Source organism: Salmo salar, chromosome 19 (genome assembly GCF_965601325.2).
Source record: "Salmo salar chromosome 19, fSalSal1, whole genome shotgun sequence".
NCBI classification, from domain to species: domain Eukaryota; kingdom Metazoa; phylum Chordata; class Actinopteri; order Salmoniformes; family Salmonidae; genus Salmo; species Salmo salar.
This window is the reverse complement of record NC_138309.1, coordinates 27,935,228-27,955,714: the sequence shown is the minus strand read 5'-3', so window position 1 is coordinate 27,955,714 and position 20,487 is coordinate 27,935,228. Positions and strand designations below refer to the sequence as shown.

Here is a 20,487-nt window from a genome sequence, read left to right as displayed (position 1 = left end):
CATATTTCTGTGAGTCTGTGTGTTTCGTGTATGTCATTGTGTCTGTGTGTGAGAGGTTTCCATTACGTCTGCTTCTCTTGCTTCTCCTGATGGTTTTCCTCTGGAACACTCTCAGAGGAGGAAGAGGATACTAAAAAGAATGAATGTTCCATAATGTCTGAATGATGACAGAGATTTTGTGTGAGCCAATGGTTTTTCAAATGGGTGGTCATCCGTTGACGGATGAATGGATTTTCCGTGTACGAATTGTCCGTCTTTGTATGCAGTTAGTTCGAAAATAGTTGACTTGAGTTTAGTTGACTTGACATTCGACGGACAAAAAGCAAAAATGTATGACTGCATATACAATTTGAGCCTCTGTGTGGCTGAGCCTTAGTGTGTGCGAACGTATGCATACTCTATGTGCATGTGTGTGTTGGTCATCATGTCACGGTCAAAACTTGACTGACTGCTCAGTGGTGTTGTATTAACTGATATTTACTGCAAATAACATGTGTGGGTGCTCTTTCCCTTCTATAACCTTCCAAAAAGAACATTACTCCCACATAAGCATTGGACGTATTTTTTCTGGTGTGGTCCGGACCCGTCTAGATTTCAATGTCCACAGACGCTGGTTTTTGGTCCAATCCAAATCTGAACCAATTATATCCATCTATGTTACACAACTTTGGACAGTACAGTACACTGGATCACAGCAGAGTACAGTACATTACAGTACACAGTACAGTAAAGAAAAGTAAAGTATAGTGTACTGTATTGTACCTAACATTCATGTAATGTTCTCTACTCTACTGAACAGTACTGCACTTTATTTTACTGAATTAAACTCTACTGTAATCTACTGCACTGTACTCTACTGCAGTGGTTCTCAACTGGTTTTGACCCAAATTGAACCAGGTTGTCTCTGCATCACGAAAAATAATTGGCAAATAAAATCTGGAAAACTATTTTTAATGTTATACTGATAGTAAATGTAGAAATTATATGACAAGGGAACAACATTCCCCTCTTTCATTGTCAATAATACATTTTTTGCCCCTATTATTTATAAATGTAAGTTCATTATAATTACTACACACTTTCTACCTCTTTAAGTCGTTTAAGTTCAGACTGGAGTATTTCTTCATAATTATATATTTTTTTATTCAGACACCCGAGACCCATTCAAAACCTCCCGCCACCCAAATTTGGGTTGCAACCCACCAGTTGAGAATTGCTGCTCTACTGTACTCTACTCTACTGAAATAAACTCTACTTCATTGTAGTGTGCTGAATTAAACTATACTGTACTGTACCGTACTCTACTGAATAAAACTATGTCCCGTACCACACTGTATTGTACTGTAGTCTTCTGTGTTCTACTGTACTAAATTGTGCCGTAATGCACTGTGATGTTCAAACTTGTGAAACATAGCCTGGATGTCTATGATTCATTCAGATGTGGATCTGAACCTTTCGCCGACCACATTTGTACTTGTTTTGGGGGTGGAGCTCATTAGAATAATACCCAAATGTTTGTTTTTAACATTTACATTTTGGTCATTCAGCATGCACTCTTATCCAGAGTGACTTACAGTCAGTTAATTCAACTATGGTAGATAAACAACAACATATCACAGTCATAGCAAGAAAACAAAAATCTGTAACTGTTACTCGGAATGTTATCGTAGTTGAAGTGGTTTGTTGGTTTATTCAGCGGGTTAGACAAGTTTGTACATAATTGCTGCCAGATTTAAAGGTTCTGACATAGTTAAATAAGTGCATGTGATAGATAGGAAAATGTATACATATTTTGTTGGCCCCTCTTTCCTATTAAGAGGTGTCAAAAATGACTTAATTGAAAATGTATAGCAGTTGAAATTGTGCCATAAAATCAATGACCAAAAAATATGTATTTTCAATGTCTGTAAATTGCATTTTCAACGTCCGGAAAATACATATTTTTACCTTTCATTCAGCACCTAAAATGCATCTGATTTCAAATTCCAGAAGAAACGTTTGTTAAAAATCCAGCAAATACATATTTTCAACGTCCGTATAAAATGGATTTTCGATGTCCGGAAAATACATCTTCCAACCTTTCATTCAGCACCTGAAAGGCATGTGATGTCAACATGATGTTTGCTTACTGTCTGTTCACAGCACTCAGGATGAGAGGAAGAGAGCGAGAGAGCGTGAGAGAGAGAGGGAGCATGTGATAAATAAATTGTATTTTGCCTCTACGTGAGTGTCTGTGTGCTTCTGTCTAAAAGACTGAATGAGGGAGAAAGACTGTCCTGCTACCTAATCCTGTAATTCAACAGAATGACATTGAGAGCAAAGCCAACCTGAGCCCAGTGAGTGATACAAAGCTAGACACCCCTGCATCCCAAATGACACCCAAATCCCTTTATAGTGCACTTTTTTTGACCAGGGCCCATAGGGCTCTGAAACAGTGCACTCTATATAGGGAATAGGGTGCAATTTGCAACACAACAAGTGATATAACCTAGGCTGCTGCCCTTCTAACTGACAGAACAGACTCCTTGCATTGGAATCCAGTTTTAATTTTATTTCAAATTTGGCCTCATTCATTAGTTTTACACAACATACTGTAGGGACGTATTCTAAAATGGATTAAATAAATAAAAATCCTCATCAATCTTGACACAATACCCAATGATGACAAAGCGATTATTTTATTTTATTTTGGCCAATGTATTAAAAATAAAAAATAGAAATACATTGAGGTGCATCCTGTTTCCATTGATCATCCTTAAGATGTTTCTACAACTTGATTGGAGTCCACCTGTGATAAATTCAGTTGATTGGACATGATTTGGAAAGGCACACACCTGTCTATATAAGGTCCCACAGTTGATAGTGCATGTCAGAGAAAAAACCAAGCCATGAGGTTGAAGGAATTGTCCGTAGAGATCTGAGACAGGATTGTGTCAAGGCGCAGATCTGGGGAAGGGTACACAGTGGCCTTCATCATTCTTAAATGGAAGAAGTATGGAACCACCAAGACTCTTCCTAGAGCTGGCCACCCAGCTAAACTGAGCAATCAGGAGAGAATTGCTTTGGTCAGGGAGGTGACCAAGAGCCCGATGGTCACTCTGACAGAGCTCCAGAGTTCCTCTGTGGAGATGGGAGAACCTTCCAGGACAAATATCTCTGCAGCACTCGGAAGCCACAGGAGGAAACCTGGCACTGTCCCTACGGTGAAGCATGGTGGAGGCAGCACCATGCTGTGGGGATGTTTTTCAGCGTCAGGGACTGGGAGACTAGTCAGGATCGAGGGATTTGTTTAACACTTTTTTGGTTACAACATGATTCCATATATGTTATTTCATAGTTTTGATGTCTTCACTATTATTCTACAATGTAGAAAATAGTCAAAATCTGGCCAAACTTTTGACTGATACTATATGTATCATATCTGAACCTGCATGGGGCTGCTTCACACCATGACACCCTCTGCAACCTGTGTGTGTATGTGCACGTGTGTGTGTGTGCGTGCCATCGAATTCATTAGCATTAGCGAGGACTCAGGAGGGGAGATGTGAGGATGTGATGAATTACAAAGTGCCAGCACCATGACAGTAATCTGGGCCAATCCCCTACTCTGCCTGGCTTTTTAGTGCTTAATAATGTTATGACTGACACCTCTCTCTCTCTCTCTCTCTCTCTCTCTCTCTCTCTCTCTCTCTCTCTCTCTCTCTCTCTCGTGCACATACACACACAGGTTGCAGAGGGTGTCATGGTGTGAAGCAGCCCCATGCAGGTTCAGATATGATACATATAGTACACATACATTTATTTTGACTATTTTCTACATTGTAGAATAATAGTGAAGACATCAAAACTATGAAATAACATATATGGAATCATGTAGTAACCAAAAAAGTGTTAAACAAATCAAAATATATTTCATATTTTAGATTCTTCAAAGAAGCCACCCTTTGCCTTGATGACAGCTTTGCACACTCTTGGCATTCTCTCAACCAGCTTCACCTGGAATGCTTCTCCAACAGTCTTGAAGGAGTTCCCACATACGCTGAGCACTTGTTGGCTGCTTTTCCTTCACTCTGCAGTCCAACTCATCCCAAACCATCTCATTTGCGATGAGGTTGTGTGATTGGGGAGGCCAGGTCATCTGATGCAGCACTCCATCACTCTCCTTGGTCAAATAGCCCTCACACAGTCTGGAGGTGTGTTGGGTCATTGTCCTAATGAAAAAGAAATGATAGTCCCACTAAGTACAAACCAGATGGGATGGCGTATCGCTGAAGAGTGCTGTGGTAGCCATGTTGGTTAAGTATGTCTTGAATTAAAAATAAATCACCTCCGCCTCCATGCTGCACGGTGGGAACCACACATGCAGAGATCATCCGCTCACCTACACTGTGTCTCACAAAGACACTGCTGTTGGAACCACAAATCTTTCCACCGGTCTGATGTCCATTGCTCGTGTTTCTTAGCCCAAGCAAGTCTCTTCTTTTATTGATGTCCTTTAGTATTGGTTTCTTTGCAGCAATTCGACCACAAAGGCCTGATTCATGCAGTCTTCTCTGAACAGTTGAAGTTGAGATGTGTCTGTTACTTGAACTCTGTGAAGCATTTATTTGGGCTGCAATTTCTGAGCTCTAATGAACTTATCCTCTGCAGCAGAAGTAACTCTGGGTCTTCCTTTCCTGTGACACTCATTGTGAGAGCCAGTTTCATCATAGCACTTGATGGTTTTTGCGACTGCTTTTGAATAAACTTTCAAAGTTCTTGAAATGTTCCTCATTGACTGACCTTCATATCTTAAAGTAATGATGGACTGTCATTTCACTTTGCTTATTTGAGCTGCTCTTGCCATATCATGGACTTGGTCTTTTACCAAATAGGGCTCTCTTCTGTATACCAACCTTATCACAACACAACTGATTGTATCAAACGCATTTAGTCGGAAATAAATTCCACAAATGAACTTTTAACAAGGCACACCTGTTAATTGAAATGCATTCCAGGTGACTACTTCATGAAGCTGGTTGAGAGAATGCCAAGAGTGTACAAAGCCGTTATCATCAAGGCAAAGGGTGGCTACTTTGAAGAATATCCAATATAAAATATATTTAGATTTGTTTAACACTTTTTTGGTTACTACATGATTCCATATGTGTTATTTCATAGTTTTGATGTCTTCACTATTATTCTACGATGTAGAAATTAGTCAAAATAAAGAAAAACCCTTGAATGAGTAGGTGTGTCGAGAGAGAGAGACACAGACACAGAGAGAGAGCGTGAGCGAGAGCGAGAGAGAGCTGTTTTTTTCTCTGGTTAGTTAGGTCAGGGTGTGATATGGGTGGGCAGTCTATGTTTTTTGTTTCTATGTTCTGTTCTTGTTTTTCTATTTCTCGGTTGAGTTTTGGATGATCTCCAATTAGAGGCAGTTGGTTCGTGTTGTCTCTAATTGGAGATCATATTTAAGTTGGGGTTTGTCTATGGGGTTTTGTGGGTAGTTGTTTTCCGTTTTGTCAAAGTGTACGTTACGGAACTGTTGTTGGTCGTTTTGTTGTTTTGTTTAAGTATCTTCATTAAAAGTCAAATATGAGCACTATACACGCTGTGCCTTGGTCTCCTTTAGACGACCCCTGTTACAGAGAGAGAGAGAGAGAGAGAGAGAGGTGTTCATCACCTGAGATCGACCTAGTATTCCCTGCAGTGAATTAAGGTCAGGGGTCACCCAGACTGAGACACGCAGCCAATCAAAGTTGACGATCACAGAACCAATCAAACACCCTTCAAAGCACCGAGCACAGCTAAAACCAAAGGCTCTTGTCGATAACAAACTACACCTCTTTTTCACCGTGCTTCAGATTTCCAGTTATCACATGATCACATGTCTCAATCTGACTCCCCTAAATTGATGTGAATTAAATGGCTAACAGCTGTTGCTGCTGCCAATAGCCATCCCTCCGCCCCCAGCTACCAACCATATGTGGTCCGTCTGTCTAGGGCAGGACCTATTACCTTTAGATCCCCAGCAAATTAATATTGATCGACTCCCAGGCAGCTCCTAAGATATGGGTCAGAGGCGTGTGTGTGTGGGTGTGGGTACGTTGTGGAGTAGGGTGCGTGTGTGTGTACGCTCACTTTGTCTGTGTGTGCGCACACATGTGTTTGAGTGTGTGTGCATGTGTGTGTGTGCATGTAAGCGTGCGCCTTAAGAGGACATCTCCGCTTGATCATGTTTTATCTGTCTCCTGCTCCCAGAGCAGCCCAGACGTCTGGCCCACCAGCAGTAGGGTTCTTGCCAATAGCACTTGATGTGATGAATTCTCTTTTCCCCCTCGCTTCCTCTTCTTCTTCCTCTGTGACTAGAGTTGTATGTCCCAAATGGCACATCTAATATATAGTGCACCACTTTTGACCAGGGCCCATAGGGCTCTGGTCAAAAGTAGTGCACTATGTGGGGAATAGGGTGCAATTTGGAATATAACCTAGAGGCTAGGATGTGCTGACAGAGATCAATATTACCCAAACAAGAAACACACGCATGAAATGCCTCCTCCTCCTCATCGCTTTATTATTGTCTGTTTGTTTTATAAAAACTTGATGGTGGCGAATCTCTGGATGCCCTTACATCATACTCTTCCCACTGTCTTCAATAGAACGGAGGGTCAAATAAATCCTTATCCTCCGCAGCCTTGGTAGGGTAACTCAGGGAATCAATGGAGCAGAATTGTTAATGGCACTAAATGAATGTTTGTTCTGAATCACGAGGAGCACCTTAAACTTGACTGAACACACTTTGCCATACAATTTGCACTAAATATTTTAATTAGCTGACTGTAACCTCGTTGGCTGTGTGGAAGAAAGAAAGAACTGCCTTTTAATCGGGATAATTAAACAGAGGGAGAGGGAGTGAGAGGGGGGGAGAGGGAGAGAGTACTGAGGAACATGGAAAAATGAATGCCCTCGAGCTCTGACTCACTGCATGGCTACAATGTAAGTCAGAGAAGATGGTGAATTTATAGAGAGGAAAAAATAGAAACAGTTAACTCGGAATGCCAACACCACTCAACATCAATACTGCATGCAGCCCATGCACTAATGTTCTAGTTCAATGCTTTACTGGACGAGAGGCAGAGAGCTCAAATAAGGGCCGGCCAGGAGTCCACATACAGACCCTGATCAGCAGGAACAAGCTCTTAAAGGTAGGCCCAGCAGAGATACAGACAGACACCGTTCTGCACAGAGGGGATCTAATATTTATCATATTGTAACGCCAAAGAAAAATAGGGTCATACGTATTATAATACTTATAAAGAGATGATCTGAGGCTCTGGGTGTGTGTGTCCTTTGCAATCACAACTCCTCTGCCTTCCGCTGATGAGTCTACAGTATTCAATATGTACTGTACCCTACACTCTTAGAAAAAAGGGTTCCAAAAGGGTTCTTTGGCTGTCCCCATAGTAGAACCCAAAAGAGTTCTACCTGGATCCAAAAGGGTTCTTCCTGGAACCAAAAATGGTTCTTCAAAGGGTTCTCCTATAGGGAAAGCCAAATATCCATTTTAGGTTCTGGATAACACTCTAGGAGTGTGTGGACTAAGCTGTCAGTGTATTAACACATGCAATGCTTATCCAATTACTGTCCCTTTACATTAGTAGTCAGAAGCAGTGCATACTGTACATAATGCATTACATACATGGATAATACATTGTAGACATTACATATGCGCATATGGACAATGTAGGTATGCATGGCTTCTAAACTAGGCCCTAAAAAGAAGGAGTGATGAAATATGTATTGTATTAAATAATACAATTTTAATGACAACATACTTAGGAACTCACTTGGTGAAGGCCATTGGACTGAAAATGAATAAATGCAACAACCATATCACTGTTGCTAGCAAACACAGTCATGGGTGGAAAGAACCATCCCATGTGTGGTTCTTCAGAGACCCTAAAATGCTTCCCCTATGGCATCGCACTCAAGAACCTTATTTGGTTCCAACTTGCATCTTTATTTTAAGAGTTTAGAGTCAGGGTAAAATCAGTGTAGCTAAAGTTTTAGTTTTATTGCAATGGCCATAGTGTGTGTGTGTGTGTGTGTGTGTGTGTGTGTGTGTGTGTGTGTGTGTGTGTGTGTGTGTGTGTGTGGTATGTATGCATGTGTGTGTGACTGACCTGTGCTGCTCTGGATGGTCCTGACGGTGGTGGTGGTCCGGGGGGCTGAGATAGCCCTCATGTTTCCCCCCACCATGGTGACCCTGTCCTCCTCGTCTTGGGAGCAGCCCTTCTCGATGGCACGGACATAGCTGTGACTGCGCATACGGAAGCAGCCTGACATGGGGAGGTCCAGGGCATCCACCGCTTGAGACTCCATCTCACTGAAAACGGACTCACACACTGCCTCGATCTGTCCGTTCACCTCCACCTCGCTCACCTGCAGGGGGCGACACCGCACGCATAGGGGGGGGGGCAAAGGTCAAACAGGTTAGAAAAACCTAGGTCAACATCACCGGACTGGAGCCATGTACAGGGTTTAAAGTATATTCAGTGATTTTGAGGAATCAAAAAGGCACAAAGACACTTGAAATCAATCCAAAAGTAAAGTATGCAGTGCAGAGGGGAGGAAAATTGTGGGCTAAAAGTTCACTGGCCGTCCGAGTGCAGTGCTACAGGGGTGTGTTGGCAATACACATGTCTACAGGAGGGAAGACTCACAACTTCTTGAAATGAGTGCCACAACATTGTGGAACTAAGCTAATGGAAAGGGTGTGTAGTGATTGTATTGGAATCGAGCACGTGTCTTCATAGTCTCCAACAGAAACCCAAAGTCTCTAAGGTGGACTGCTATTCTAGCCTAATATACTTGCATGGAAAGAGGAGGCAGGAGGAGCAAAGAGGAGGAAAGAGGGTTATGTGTAGTCAAGCCAAATCCATTTTCATGGTTGCTGATATGGGCGGCAGGTAGCCTAGTGTTTAGAGTGTTGGGCCAGTAACTGAAAGGTTGCTAGATTGAATACCTGAGCTGACAAAGTAAAAATCTGTCTTTCTGCCCCTGAACAAGGCAGTTAACCCACTGTTTCTAGGCCGTCATTGTAAATAAGAATTTGTTATTAACTGACTTTCGTCGTTAAATGAAAAAAATTAAATGTTATCAATCACATCATGTTTTTGGCCGGATTCAGCAGTTTTTACCTGTTAAAGTACAATACTATTGGAAATTAATGTTGAAAGTTCCATTTATATTTCTAAAATATTATGCTGTCCCTGCTTCCTGTTGACAATAACGTTTAGTAGCCCAATGTCAAAATACGGTTTGGAGTGTCCAATTCAATAGTCAATATGTAGAAACAGTTTGCGATATACAGTATTAAAAATATAAAATGCGCCACCTAAACATACAGTGCCTTCAGAAAGTATTCAAACCCCTTGATTGATTCCACATTTTGTTGTGTTACAGCCTAAATTCTAAATGAATAAAATCTATATATTTTCTCACCAATCTACACACAATACCCCATAATGACAAAGTGAAAACATATTTTTAGATTCTTTGGCAAATGTATTGAAAATGAAATACAGAAATATCTAATTTACTTAAGTATTCACAATGCTTCGTCAATACTTGCTAGAAGCACCTTTGGCAGCGATTACAGCTGTATTCATGGGTAAGTCTCTAACAGCTTTCCACACCTGGATTGTGCAACAATTTTCCATTATACTTTTCAAAATTCTTCAAGCTCTGTCATTGGTTGTTGATCATTGCTAGACAACCATTTTCAGGTCTTGGCATAGATTTAAGTCAAAGTAGATTTAAGTCAAAACTGTAACTTGACCACTGAGGAACATTCACTGTCTTCTTGGTAAGCAACTCCAGGGTAGATTTGGCCTTGTGTTTTAGGTTATTGTCCTGCTGAAAGGTCATTTCGTCTTCAGGTGTCTGTTGGAAAGCAGACAGAATGTAACGGTCGTCGTAATGAGTGGAGCAAAATGCAGCGGGTAAAGTGCTCATCTTCTTATTTATTGAAGGAAAAAACACTTAGACAAAACAAACGACAAAAACAGTCCAATAAGGTGCACAGACTATACTGGAAACAACCACCCACCAACACAAGTGAAAACAAACCCAACTAAATATGGCCTCCAATTAGAGACAACAACAACCAGCCTCTTCTAATTGGAGGTCATTGACAAAATTAACATAGAAATAGAAAAGCTAGATAAACTCATAGAAATAGATAACATAGAACATAAACCAAAACCCCCGAAACACACAAAACAAACACCCCCTGCCACGCCCTGACCAAACTACAATAACAAATAACCCCTTTTACTGGTCAGGACGTGACAGTACCCCCCCCCCCCCCCCCCCCCCCAAACGTGCAGACCCCGAATGCACCTCAAAACAAAAACCCCACAAAAAATATCCCCAAACATAAAGGGAGGGAAGGGAGGGTGGCCACCATCAACGACGGCTCCCGTGCTACACCCCCCCCCCAATCCTCCAACTACGGAGGTGGCTCTGGATCCGGCCTTAGTCCCCATTCTAACCTGCCCACCCCCACTGAAGGCAGAGGGCTGTAGACCACTGCTGAAGGCTCAGGGCTGAGGTGCGTCGCTGGAGACCTCGGGCCGGGAGCATCTCTGCAGGCTCCGGACTGCGGGCCGTCTCTGCAGGCTCCGGACTGCGGGCCGCCTCTGCAGGCTCCGGACTGCGGGCCGTCTCTGCAGGCTCCGGACTGCGGGCCGTCTCTGCAGGCTCCGGACTGCGGGCCGTCTCTGCAGGCTCCGGACTGCGGGCCGTCTCTGCAGGCTCCGGACTGCGGGCCGTCTCTGCAGGCTCCGGACTGCGGGCCGTCTCTGCAGGCTCCGGACTGCGGGCCGTCTCTGCAGGCTCCGGACTGCGGCCGTCTCTGCAGGCTCCGGACTGCGGCCGTCTCTGCAGGCTCCGGACTGCGGGCCGTCTCTGCAGGCTCCGGACTGCGGGCCGCCTCTGCAGGCTCCGGACTGCGGGCCGTCTCTGCAGGCTCCGGACTGCGGGCCGTCTCTGCAGGCTCCGGACTGCGGGCCTTCCCTGCAGGCTCCGGACTGCGGCCGTCTCTGCAGGCTCCGGACTGCGGGCCGTCTCCGCAGGCTCTGGATGGGTAACTGTCGCCGGAAGCTCTGGACGGGGAACTGTCGCCGGAAGCTCTGGACGGGGAACTGTCGCCGGAAGCTCTGGACGGGGAACTGTCGCCGGAAGCTCTGGACTGGGACTGCGCACTGAAGGCTTGATGCGTGGAGCTGGCTTTGGAGACACCAGACTATTGACACGCACCTCAGGGCTAGTGCGAGGAGCAGGAACAGGACGTACTGGACTGGGCAGGCGCACTAGAGGCCTGATGCGTGGGGCTGGCTTTGGAGGCGCCAGAACAGTAACACGCACCACAGGGCTAGTGCGAGGAGCAGGAACAGGATACACTGGGTCTTGAAGACGCACTGGAGGTCTGGAGCGCACAGCCTGCACAACCCGTCCTGGCTGAGTTGTTACTGTAGCCCGGCACAGGCGGAGTGCTGGCACAGGGCGAACTGGGCTGTGCTGAGGAATGATGGCTGCTGTGCGTAGAGCAGGCGCAGGGTAGCCTGGGCCTAGGAGATGCACGGGTGGCCAGATGTGCTGAGCAGGCATACTCCTTCCTGGCTGGATGCCTACTCTAGCACGGCACTTGCGGGGGGCTGGTATCAACCGCACCGGACTGTGCTTGCGGATGGGAGAGACTGTGCGCACTTCCGCATAGCACGGTGCTCTCCACGCCAAACGCTCCCCATAATAAGCACGGGGAGTTGGCTTAGGGCTCACCCCTGGCCCAGCCAAACTACCCGTGTGCCCCCCCACCAATGTTTTGGGGGTCTGCCTCCTCTCCTCCTGAAATGGAGGATATAATGCCTCATACCTCCGTCGCTCTGCCTTTGCTGCCTCCAGTTCCTCTTTCGGTCGCCGGTACTCCCCAGCCTGCCTCCAGGGTCCCTTTCCATCTAATATTTCCTCCCATGTCCACGACTCCAAGTAGCTCTCTTGCTGCTCCTTCCTCCGCTGCTTGGTCCTTCTTTGGTGGGTGGTTCTGTAACGGTCGTCGTAAGGAGTGGACCAAAATGCAGCGGGTAAAGTGCTCATCTTCTTATTTATTGAAGGAAAAAACACTCCAATAAACACTCCAATAATATTTATTGAAGGACGAAAACAGTCCAATAAGGTGCACAGACTATACTGGAAACAACCACCCACCAACACAAGTGAAAACAAACCCAACTAAATATGGCCTCCAATTAGAGACAACAACAACCAGCTGCCTCTAATTGGAGGTCATTGACAAAACTAACATAGAAATAGAAAAGCTAGATAAACTCATAGAAATAGATAACATAGAACATAAACCAAAAACCCCGAAACACACAAAACAAACACCCCCTGCCACGCCCTGACCAAACTACAATAACAAATAACCTCTTTACTGGTCAGGACGTGACACAGAACCAGGTTTTTCTCTAGGACTCTGCCTGTGCTTAGCTATATTTCAATTATTTTTATTTACAAGAACTCCCTAGTCCTTGTCTGTGACAAACATACCCATAACATGATGCAGGCACCACTATGCTTGAAAATATGGAGAGTGGTACTCAGTAATGTGATGTACTGGATTTGCTCAAACATAACATTCATTATTCAGCATAACATGTGAATTGCTTTGCCACATTTTTTGCAGTATGACTTTAGTGCCTTGATGCGAACAGGTTGATGTTTTGGAATATTTTTATTCTGTACAAGCTTCCTTCTATTCACTCTGTCAATTAAGTTAGTATTGTGCAGTAACTACGATGTTCTTGATCCAACCTCAGTTTCTCCTATCACAGCCATTAAAATCTGTAAGGGACGGATCGAAATTGACGTAGGGGGAGGGGCGGTCAATCAATCAATCAATCAATCAATCAATCAATCAATCCATAAATCAATCAATCAATCAAATGTATTTATAAAGCCCTTTTTACATCAGCTGATGTCACAAAGTACTATACAGAAACCCAGACTAAAACCCCAAACAGCAAGCAATGCAGATGTAGAATCACTGTCCAAAATAGGGAGCATTGTGTGTTTTCTGGGGAGGCACAGTGGAGGTCAGTGTGTTTTTTCCCTGGTTTACATTAGCTCTTCTGCTCATATTTTCCCTATAAACAATGGCTTGACTTACGTTTGATATTACCCTAATAAAGTGTATAAACGTTTGTGAAGGTTTGCTATGGTGTGGCTATTACTAATCTTTTGCTACTCCAGGCCTACGATATGAAGGCAGTGTGTCTCGGGGCGCTCCAACTGACTCCGACAGTTGAACTTCAGGTGAGGAAGAGTGTTTCAGGCCAACCAGAGTTACTCCTATAATCTAACAATATAATGATTATCTTTAAACAAAATATTTGGATCAAAGATTAACATATTACCCTCCTTTTGTACGTCTATAGCTACAGTGAGGGAAAAAGTATTTGATCCCCTGCTGATTTTGTACGTTTGCCCACTGACAAAGAAATGATCAGTCTATAATTTTAATGGTAAGTTTATTTGAGACAAAATAACAACAAAAGAATCCAGAAAAACGCATGTCAAAAATGTTATAAATTGATTTGCATTTTAATGAGGGAAATAAGTATTTGACCCCCTCTCAATCAGAAAGATTTCTGGCTCCCAGGTGTCTTTTATACAGGTAACGAGCTGAGATTAGGAGCACACTCTTAAAGGGAGTGCTCCTAATCTCAGTTTGTTACCTGTATAAAAGACACCTGTCCACAGAAGCAATCAATCAATCAGATTCCAAACTCTCCACTATGGCCAAGACCAAAGAGCTCTCCAAGGATGTCAGGGACAAGATTGTAGACCTACACAAGGCTGGAATGGGCTACAAGACCATCGCCAAGCAGCTTGGTGAGAAGGTGACAACAGTTGGTGCGATTAATCGCAAATGGAAGAAACGCAATAGAACTGTCAATCTCCCTCGGCCTGGGGCTCCATGCAAGATCTCACCTCGTGGAGTTGCAATGATCATGAGAACAGTGAGGAATCAGCCCAGAACTACACGGGAGGATCTTGTCAATGATCTCAAGGCAGCTGGGACCATAGTCACCAAGAAAACAATTGGTAACACACTACGCCGTGAAGGACTGAAATCCTGCAGCGCCCGCAAGGTCCCCCTGCTCAAGAAAGCACATATACATGCCCATCTGAAGTTTGCCAAAGAACATCTGAATGATTCAGAGGACAACTGGGTGAAAGTGTTGTGGTCAGATGAGACCAAAATGGAGCTCTTTGGCATCAACTCAACTCACCGTGTTTAGAGGAGGAGGAATGCTGCCTATGACCCCAAGAACACCATCCCCACCGTCAAACATGGAGGTGGAAACATTATGCTTTGGGGGTGTTTTTCTGCTAAGGGGACAGGACAACTTCACCACATCAAAGGGACGATGGACAGGGCCATATACCGTCAAATCTTGGGTGAGAATCTCCTTCCCTCAGCCAGGGCATTGAAAATGGGTCGTGGATGGGTATTCCAGCATGACAATGACCCAAAACACACGGCCAAGGCAACAAAGGAGTGGCTCAAGAAGAAGCACATTAAGGTCCTGGAGTGGCCTAGCCAGCCTCCAGACTTTAATCCCATAGAAAATCTGTGGAGGGAGCTGAAGGTTCGAGTTGCCAAACGTCAGCCTTGAAACCTTAATGACTTGGAAAAGATCTGCAAAGAGGAGTGGGACAAAATTCCTCCTGAGATGTCTGCAAAGCTGGTGGCCGACTACAAGAAACGTCTGACCTCTGTGATTGCCAACAAGGGTTTTGTCACCAAGTGCTAAGTCATGTTTTGCAGAGGGGTCAAATACTTATTTCCCTCATTAAAATGCAAATCAATTTATAACATTTTTGACATGAGTTTTTCCGTATTGTTTTGTTGTTATTCTGTCTCTCACTGTTCAAATAAACCTACCATTAAATTATAGACTGATCATTTCTTTGTCAGTGGGCAAACATACAAAATCAGCAGGGGATCAAATACTTTTTTCCCTCACTGTATATGGCAGATGCAGTACCATGTGGCATAAAGAAATTCATTCCTGAACAAATGGATTTTACACAGCCTGGAGGTGTTTTGGGTCATTATCCTGTTGAAAAACAAATGATAGTCCCAGTTAGCACAAACCAGATGGGATGGCGTATCGCTGCAGAATGCTGTGGTAGCCATGCTGGTTAAGTGTGCCTTGAATTCTAAATATATAAATCACAGACAGTGTCACCAGCAAAGCACCCCACACCATCACACCTCCTTCTCCATGCTTCACTACGGTAGCCATACATGCCGGGATCCTCCGTTCACCTTCTCTGTGTCTCACAAAGACACGGCGGTTGGAACCAAAAATCTCAAATTCGGACTCATCAGACCAAAGGACAGATTTACACCGGTCTGATGTCCTTTGCTTGTGTTTCTTGGCCCAAGTAAGTCTCTTCTTCTTAGTGCTTGATGGTTTTGTGACTGCACATGAAGAAACTTTTAAAGTTCTTGACATTTTCCATATTGACTGACCTTCATGTCTTAAAGTAATGCTGGAATGTTGTTTATGTTTTCTTATTTGAGTGGTTCTTGCCATAATATAGACTTGGTCTTTTCCAAAACATGGCTATCTTCTGTATACCAAATTCCACAAATAAACTTTTAACAAGGCAACCTGTTAATTGAAATGCATTCCAGGTGACTACCTCATGAAGCTGGTTGAAATAATGCCAAGAGTGTGCAAAGCTGTCATCAAGGTAAAGGGAGGCTACTTTGAAGAATCTAAAATCTAAAATATATTTTGATGTGTTTAACACTTTTTCGGTTGCTACATGACTCCATGTGATTGCATTTCATAGTTTTGATGTCTTCACTTTTATTCTACAATGTAGAAAATACTCAAAATAAAGAAAAACCAGTGAATGAGTAGATGTGTCAAACTTTTGACTGGTACTGTATATAGTTATCAAAATATTAATATCATACAGTGGACACTTCAGGCTTTGCATGGAGTGACCTGATACATTTAGATCTCAAATCTTTGACAGCTGAACCATAGTTTGTATTTCTTTTTAAATGTGAAAATATCTCTAAATCAATCCAAACTGTGCAGTGGCCAATTCATGAATGGAAACAGACATCTGTCACAAAACACCAAAGAGTTTAATGACATTTGGAGATTGTCAAGCCAAGCCTTCAATACTGGGTAAGCCTACAAGGTCATTTTCTGATACTGACATAGTCTATTTATTCTGGTGTTGAAAACGCAAATCTTGATATTGAAGCGCCCAAAGTCGGTATGCTTTGTTTGTTGGTTGTGCAGCGCCATTGGCACAGAAACTTATTGCTGGAAAATGTGTTGCATATATTTTATATACAGTTGAAGTCGGAAGTTTACATACACTTAGGTTGGAGTCATTAAATCTCGTTTTCAACCACTCCACAAATTTCTTGTTACCAAACTATGGTTTTGGCAAGTCGGTTAGGACACCTACTTTGTGCATGACACAAGTAATTTTTCCAACAATTGTTTACAGACAGATTATTTTACTTATGTATCACAATTCCAGTGGGTCAGAAGTTTACATACAATAAGTTGACTGTGCCTTTAGACAGCTTGGAAAATTCTAGAAAATGATATCATGGCTTTAGAAGCTTCTGATGGGCTAATTGACATAATGTGAGTCAATTGGAGGTGTACCTGTGGCTGTATTTCAAGGCCTACCTTCAAACTCAGTGACTCTTTGCTTGACATCATGGGTAAATCAAAAGAAATCAGTAAAGACCTCAGAAAAAAATTGTAGACCTCGACAAGTCTGGTTCATCCTTGGGAGCAATTTCCAAATGCCTGACGGTACCATGTTCATCTGTACAAACAATAGTACGCAAGTATAAACACCATGGGACCATGCAGCCATCATACCGCTCAGGAAGGAGACGCATTCTGTCTCCTAGAGATGAACATACTTTGGTGAAAAAAAGTGCAAATCAATTCCAGAACAACAGCAAAGGACCTTGTGAAGATGCTGGAGGAAACAGGTACAATAGTATCTATATCCATAGTAAAACGAGTCCTATATCGACATAACCTGAAAGGCCGCTCAGCAAGGAAGAAGCCACTGCTCCAAAACTGCCACAAAAAAGCCAGACTACGATTAGCAACTGCACATGGGGACAAAGATTGTACTTTTTGGAGAAATGTCCTCTGGTGTGATGAAACAAAAATAGAGCTGTTTGGCCATAATGACCATCGTTATGTTTGGAGGAAAAGGGGGGAGCCTTGCAAGCCGAAGAACACCATCCCAACCATGAAGGGCAGCAGCAGCATCATGTTGTGGGGGTGCTTTGCTGCAGGAGGGACTGGTGCACTTCACAAAATAGATGGCAACATGAGGAGGGAAAATTATGTGGATATATTGAAGCAACATCTCAAGACATCAGTTAGGAAGTTAAAGCTAGGCAGCAAATGGGTCTTCCAAATGGGCAATGACCCCAAGCATACTTCCAAAGTTGTGGCAAAATGGCTTAAGGACAACAAAGTCAAGGTATTGGAGTGGCCATCACAAAGCCCTGACCTCAATCCTATAGACAATTTGTGGGCAGAACGGAAAAAGCATGTGCAAGCAAGGAGGCCTACAAACCTGACTCAGTTACACCAGCTCTGTCAGGAAGAATGGGCCAAAATTCACCCAAATTATTGTGCGAAGCTTGTGGAAGGCTACCCAAAACTTTTGACCCAAAGGCAATGCTACCAAATACTAATTGAGTGTATGTAAACTTCTGACCCACTGGGAATGTGATGAAATAAATAAAAGCTGAAATAAATCACTCTCTCTACTATTATTCTGACATTTCACATTCTTAAAATAAAGTGGTGATCCTAACTGACTTAAGGCAGGGAATTTTTACTCTGATTAAATGTCAGGAATTGTGAAAAACTAAGTTTAAATGTATTTGGCTAAAGTGTTTGTAAACTTCCGACTTCAACTGTACATGTGGTGTCAGGTTGGGTGGTGAAGAGGTTAGGGAGTGTTGGGTAGGTGAAAGTGTTTGTTTGCGTTTCTGCCATCCAGAGGGAGTGTGCGCTGAACACCACGTGACTAGGTACAAGAACTGTAACTTGCTTTCCTCTCTGGAGCAGGACGCTGTTGAAAGGAGTGATAACTGGAATGGCGTTATGTATGAGGCGGGTCAACTGAAGTTGAGGAGTCCCGGTGTCTGTGACTCCTGCCGTTTGGTGCGACGCAGATCCGGTGAAGAGCATGGTGTAACAGAGAAGACTGTACTACTGAGTTTTGATGCATATTCTATACCAGATAAAGTCAAGTTAGGATGGGTCAGTTATCCCGTGAGAGCTTTTGTCTGTGTTTTAGGTGTCAAGCTTATGGTCATGTGGCAGCAGTGTGTAGGAGGGAGATACCTAGATGTGAGAAGTGTGCAGGAGGACATAAGACAAAGGAATGTGCATTAAAGGTGGAAAAAGTTGTCTGTGTAAACTGTAGGGGTACCCATGGTGCTGGAGATCAGAAGTGTCCGGTGAGAGAAAGGCAGGTTGAGGTTGCCAGGATAAGAGTAGTGCAGAAGGTGCCGTATGTTGAGACAGTGAAGAGAGTAGTAGAGGAAGATGAATCCAGGACAGAGAATGTGAGCGGAGTTGAGCGGTCGTTAATCCAGCTCATCGCTCATGGAGTGTTGCGCAACTCCACCTCATTTCCAACTGCTCTGCTAAAAACGGATCTGTTCTCATAGGAGAAAAAAAACTGCTGCTCCAAATTCGCTCCATTCGTTAAAATCACAATTTAACAAACACCCATCTATTTTTGTGACTTCCTGGACCTACCATTTGGTTTTGAAGTATTGAAACCAAACCATATGATTTGAATGAAAAGTATTTTAATAAACATGACAAGGTGGATGTGAGAAGCGCTCATCATTTCAAAGAGGCTACAGTACATGTCATATTAAACAGCATATAAAGAGTCTAAATAGGTCAGGAGCCAGACGGAGCCTAAGAAGGAACGAAAATGAATTATAAAGGTTATATTATTTCAATTATTTCAAGGCCATAGCCTACAAAGGAATACATTGTGAAGCATTTGTGAGTGTGACACAATAGGCTGGTAGGGACATAAAGCGCTCAGCATTTAAACAACATTTAGTTATATTAAATCATTATATTCTATAAATTGTGCGTATAGGCTGTGACTTACTTAGAATTCAATAAATATTAAACAAAAAATGCCTTATTAAGCTCAGTGGTGAATTCATTTTTAGAAACGCGAGTTTGGCCAGTCTGTGGATTCAGGCTCATGTGATTGTGCCTGGAGAGCAGGCCAGCAGCAGAGAATATCCTCTCTACACTTGCAGAGCCACTGGGGATGCTAAACACCCTTTCGGTCACTATTGTCAGGTTGGGCAGAGATGCAGAGTTGTTTTTTTGAATTTTTCTACAGGTAGGCCTAAATGTTTTTAGGCAAAATAACCAATAACCAATCAAATCAGAAAGATCCTTGAAAGTGGAAACATGCCAGGCCTATTGGGCCAAAATGATTGGACTATTGTATAGATTAACGAAACTTAGATGTTTTGTTTATAAATACTTTTCTACAATGACACACTTATCTACCCACATTGTTCCTTTCTTTTACCATATGCACGTAATAAATACACTATAATGCTTTTGTGATATGTGTCTTTTCAGATTCCACAATGATTCTTTATTTTTGTGGACACTACATCACCACACTCCCTCTCTTGCTCTTGGTCCTCATCTTTGTAAGTCACGTTGATTTTGCACCTTTTGCACCACAGCATTCTGCAGCGAAACTCCATCCCAACTGGTTTGCGCTTAGTGGGAGTGTCATTTGTTTTTCAACAGGACAATGAACCAAAACACATCTCCAGGCTGTAGAAGGGCTATTTGACCAAGAAAGAGAGTGATGGAGTGCTGCATCAGCTGACCTGGCCTCCACAACCCAATAAGATGGTTTGGGAAGAGTTGGACCTCAGAGTGAAGGAAAAGCAGCCAACAAGTGCTCAGCATATGTGGGAACTCCTTCAAGACGGTTGGAAAAGCATTCCTCATGAAGCTGGTTGAGAGAATGCCAAATTCCACAAATGATCTTTTAACATGGCACACCTGTTAATTGAAATGCATTCCAGGTGATTACCTCATGAAGCTGGTTGAGAGAATGCCAAGCGTGTGCAAAGCTGTCATCAAGGCAAAGGGTGTCTACTTTTAAGAATCTAAAATATAACATATTTTTTTATTTGTTTTAAACTTTTTTGCTTACTGTATTATTCCAAATGTGTTATTTCATCATTTTGATGTCTTCACTATTATTCTACAATGTAGAAAATAGTCAAAATAAAGAAAAACCTGTGAATGAGAAGGTGTGTCCTGTCACACACTGACCTGAGAGAGCCTTTTT

The 20,487-nt window shown here is 43.0% G+C and overlaps 1 protein-coding gene across 1 annotated transcript in view; it reads right to left on the bottom strand.

The window, feature by feature from the left end:
• LOC106578647 (disks large-associated protein 1) overlaps nt 1-20,487 on the bottom strand; it is a 208,055-nt gene that overhangs the window by 66,503 nt on the left and 121,065 nt on the right. The window contains exon 5 of the mRNA XM_014157684.3: nt 8,166-8,424. Within this exon, the coding sequence (XP_014013159.3) occupies nt 8,166-8,424 (259 nt within the window). The remainder of the gene's footprint in view (nt 1-8,165; nt 8,425-20,487) is intronic.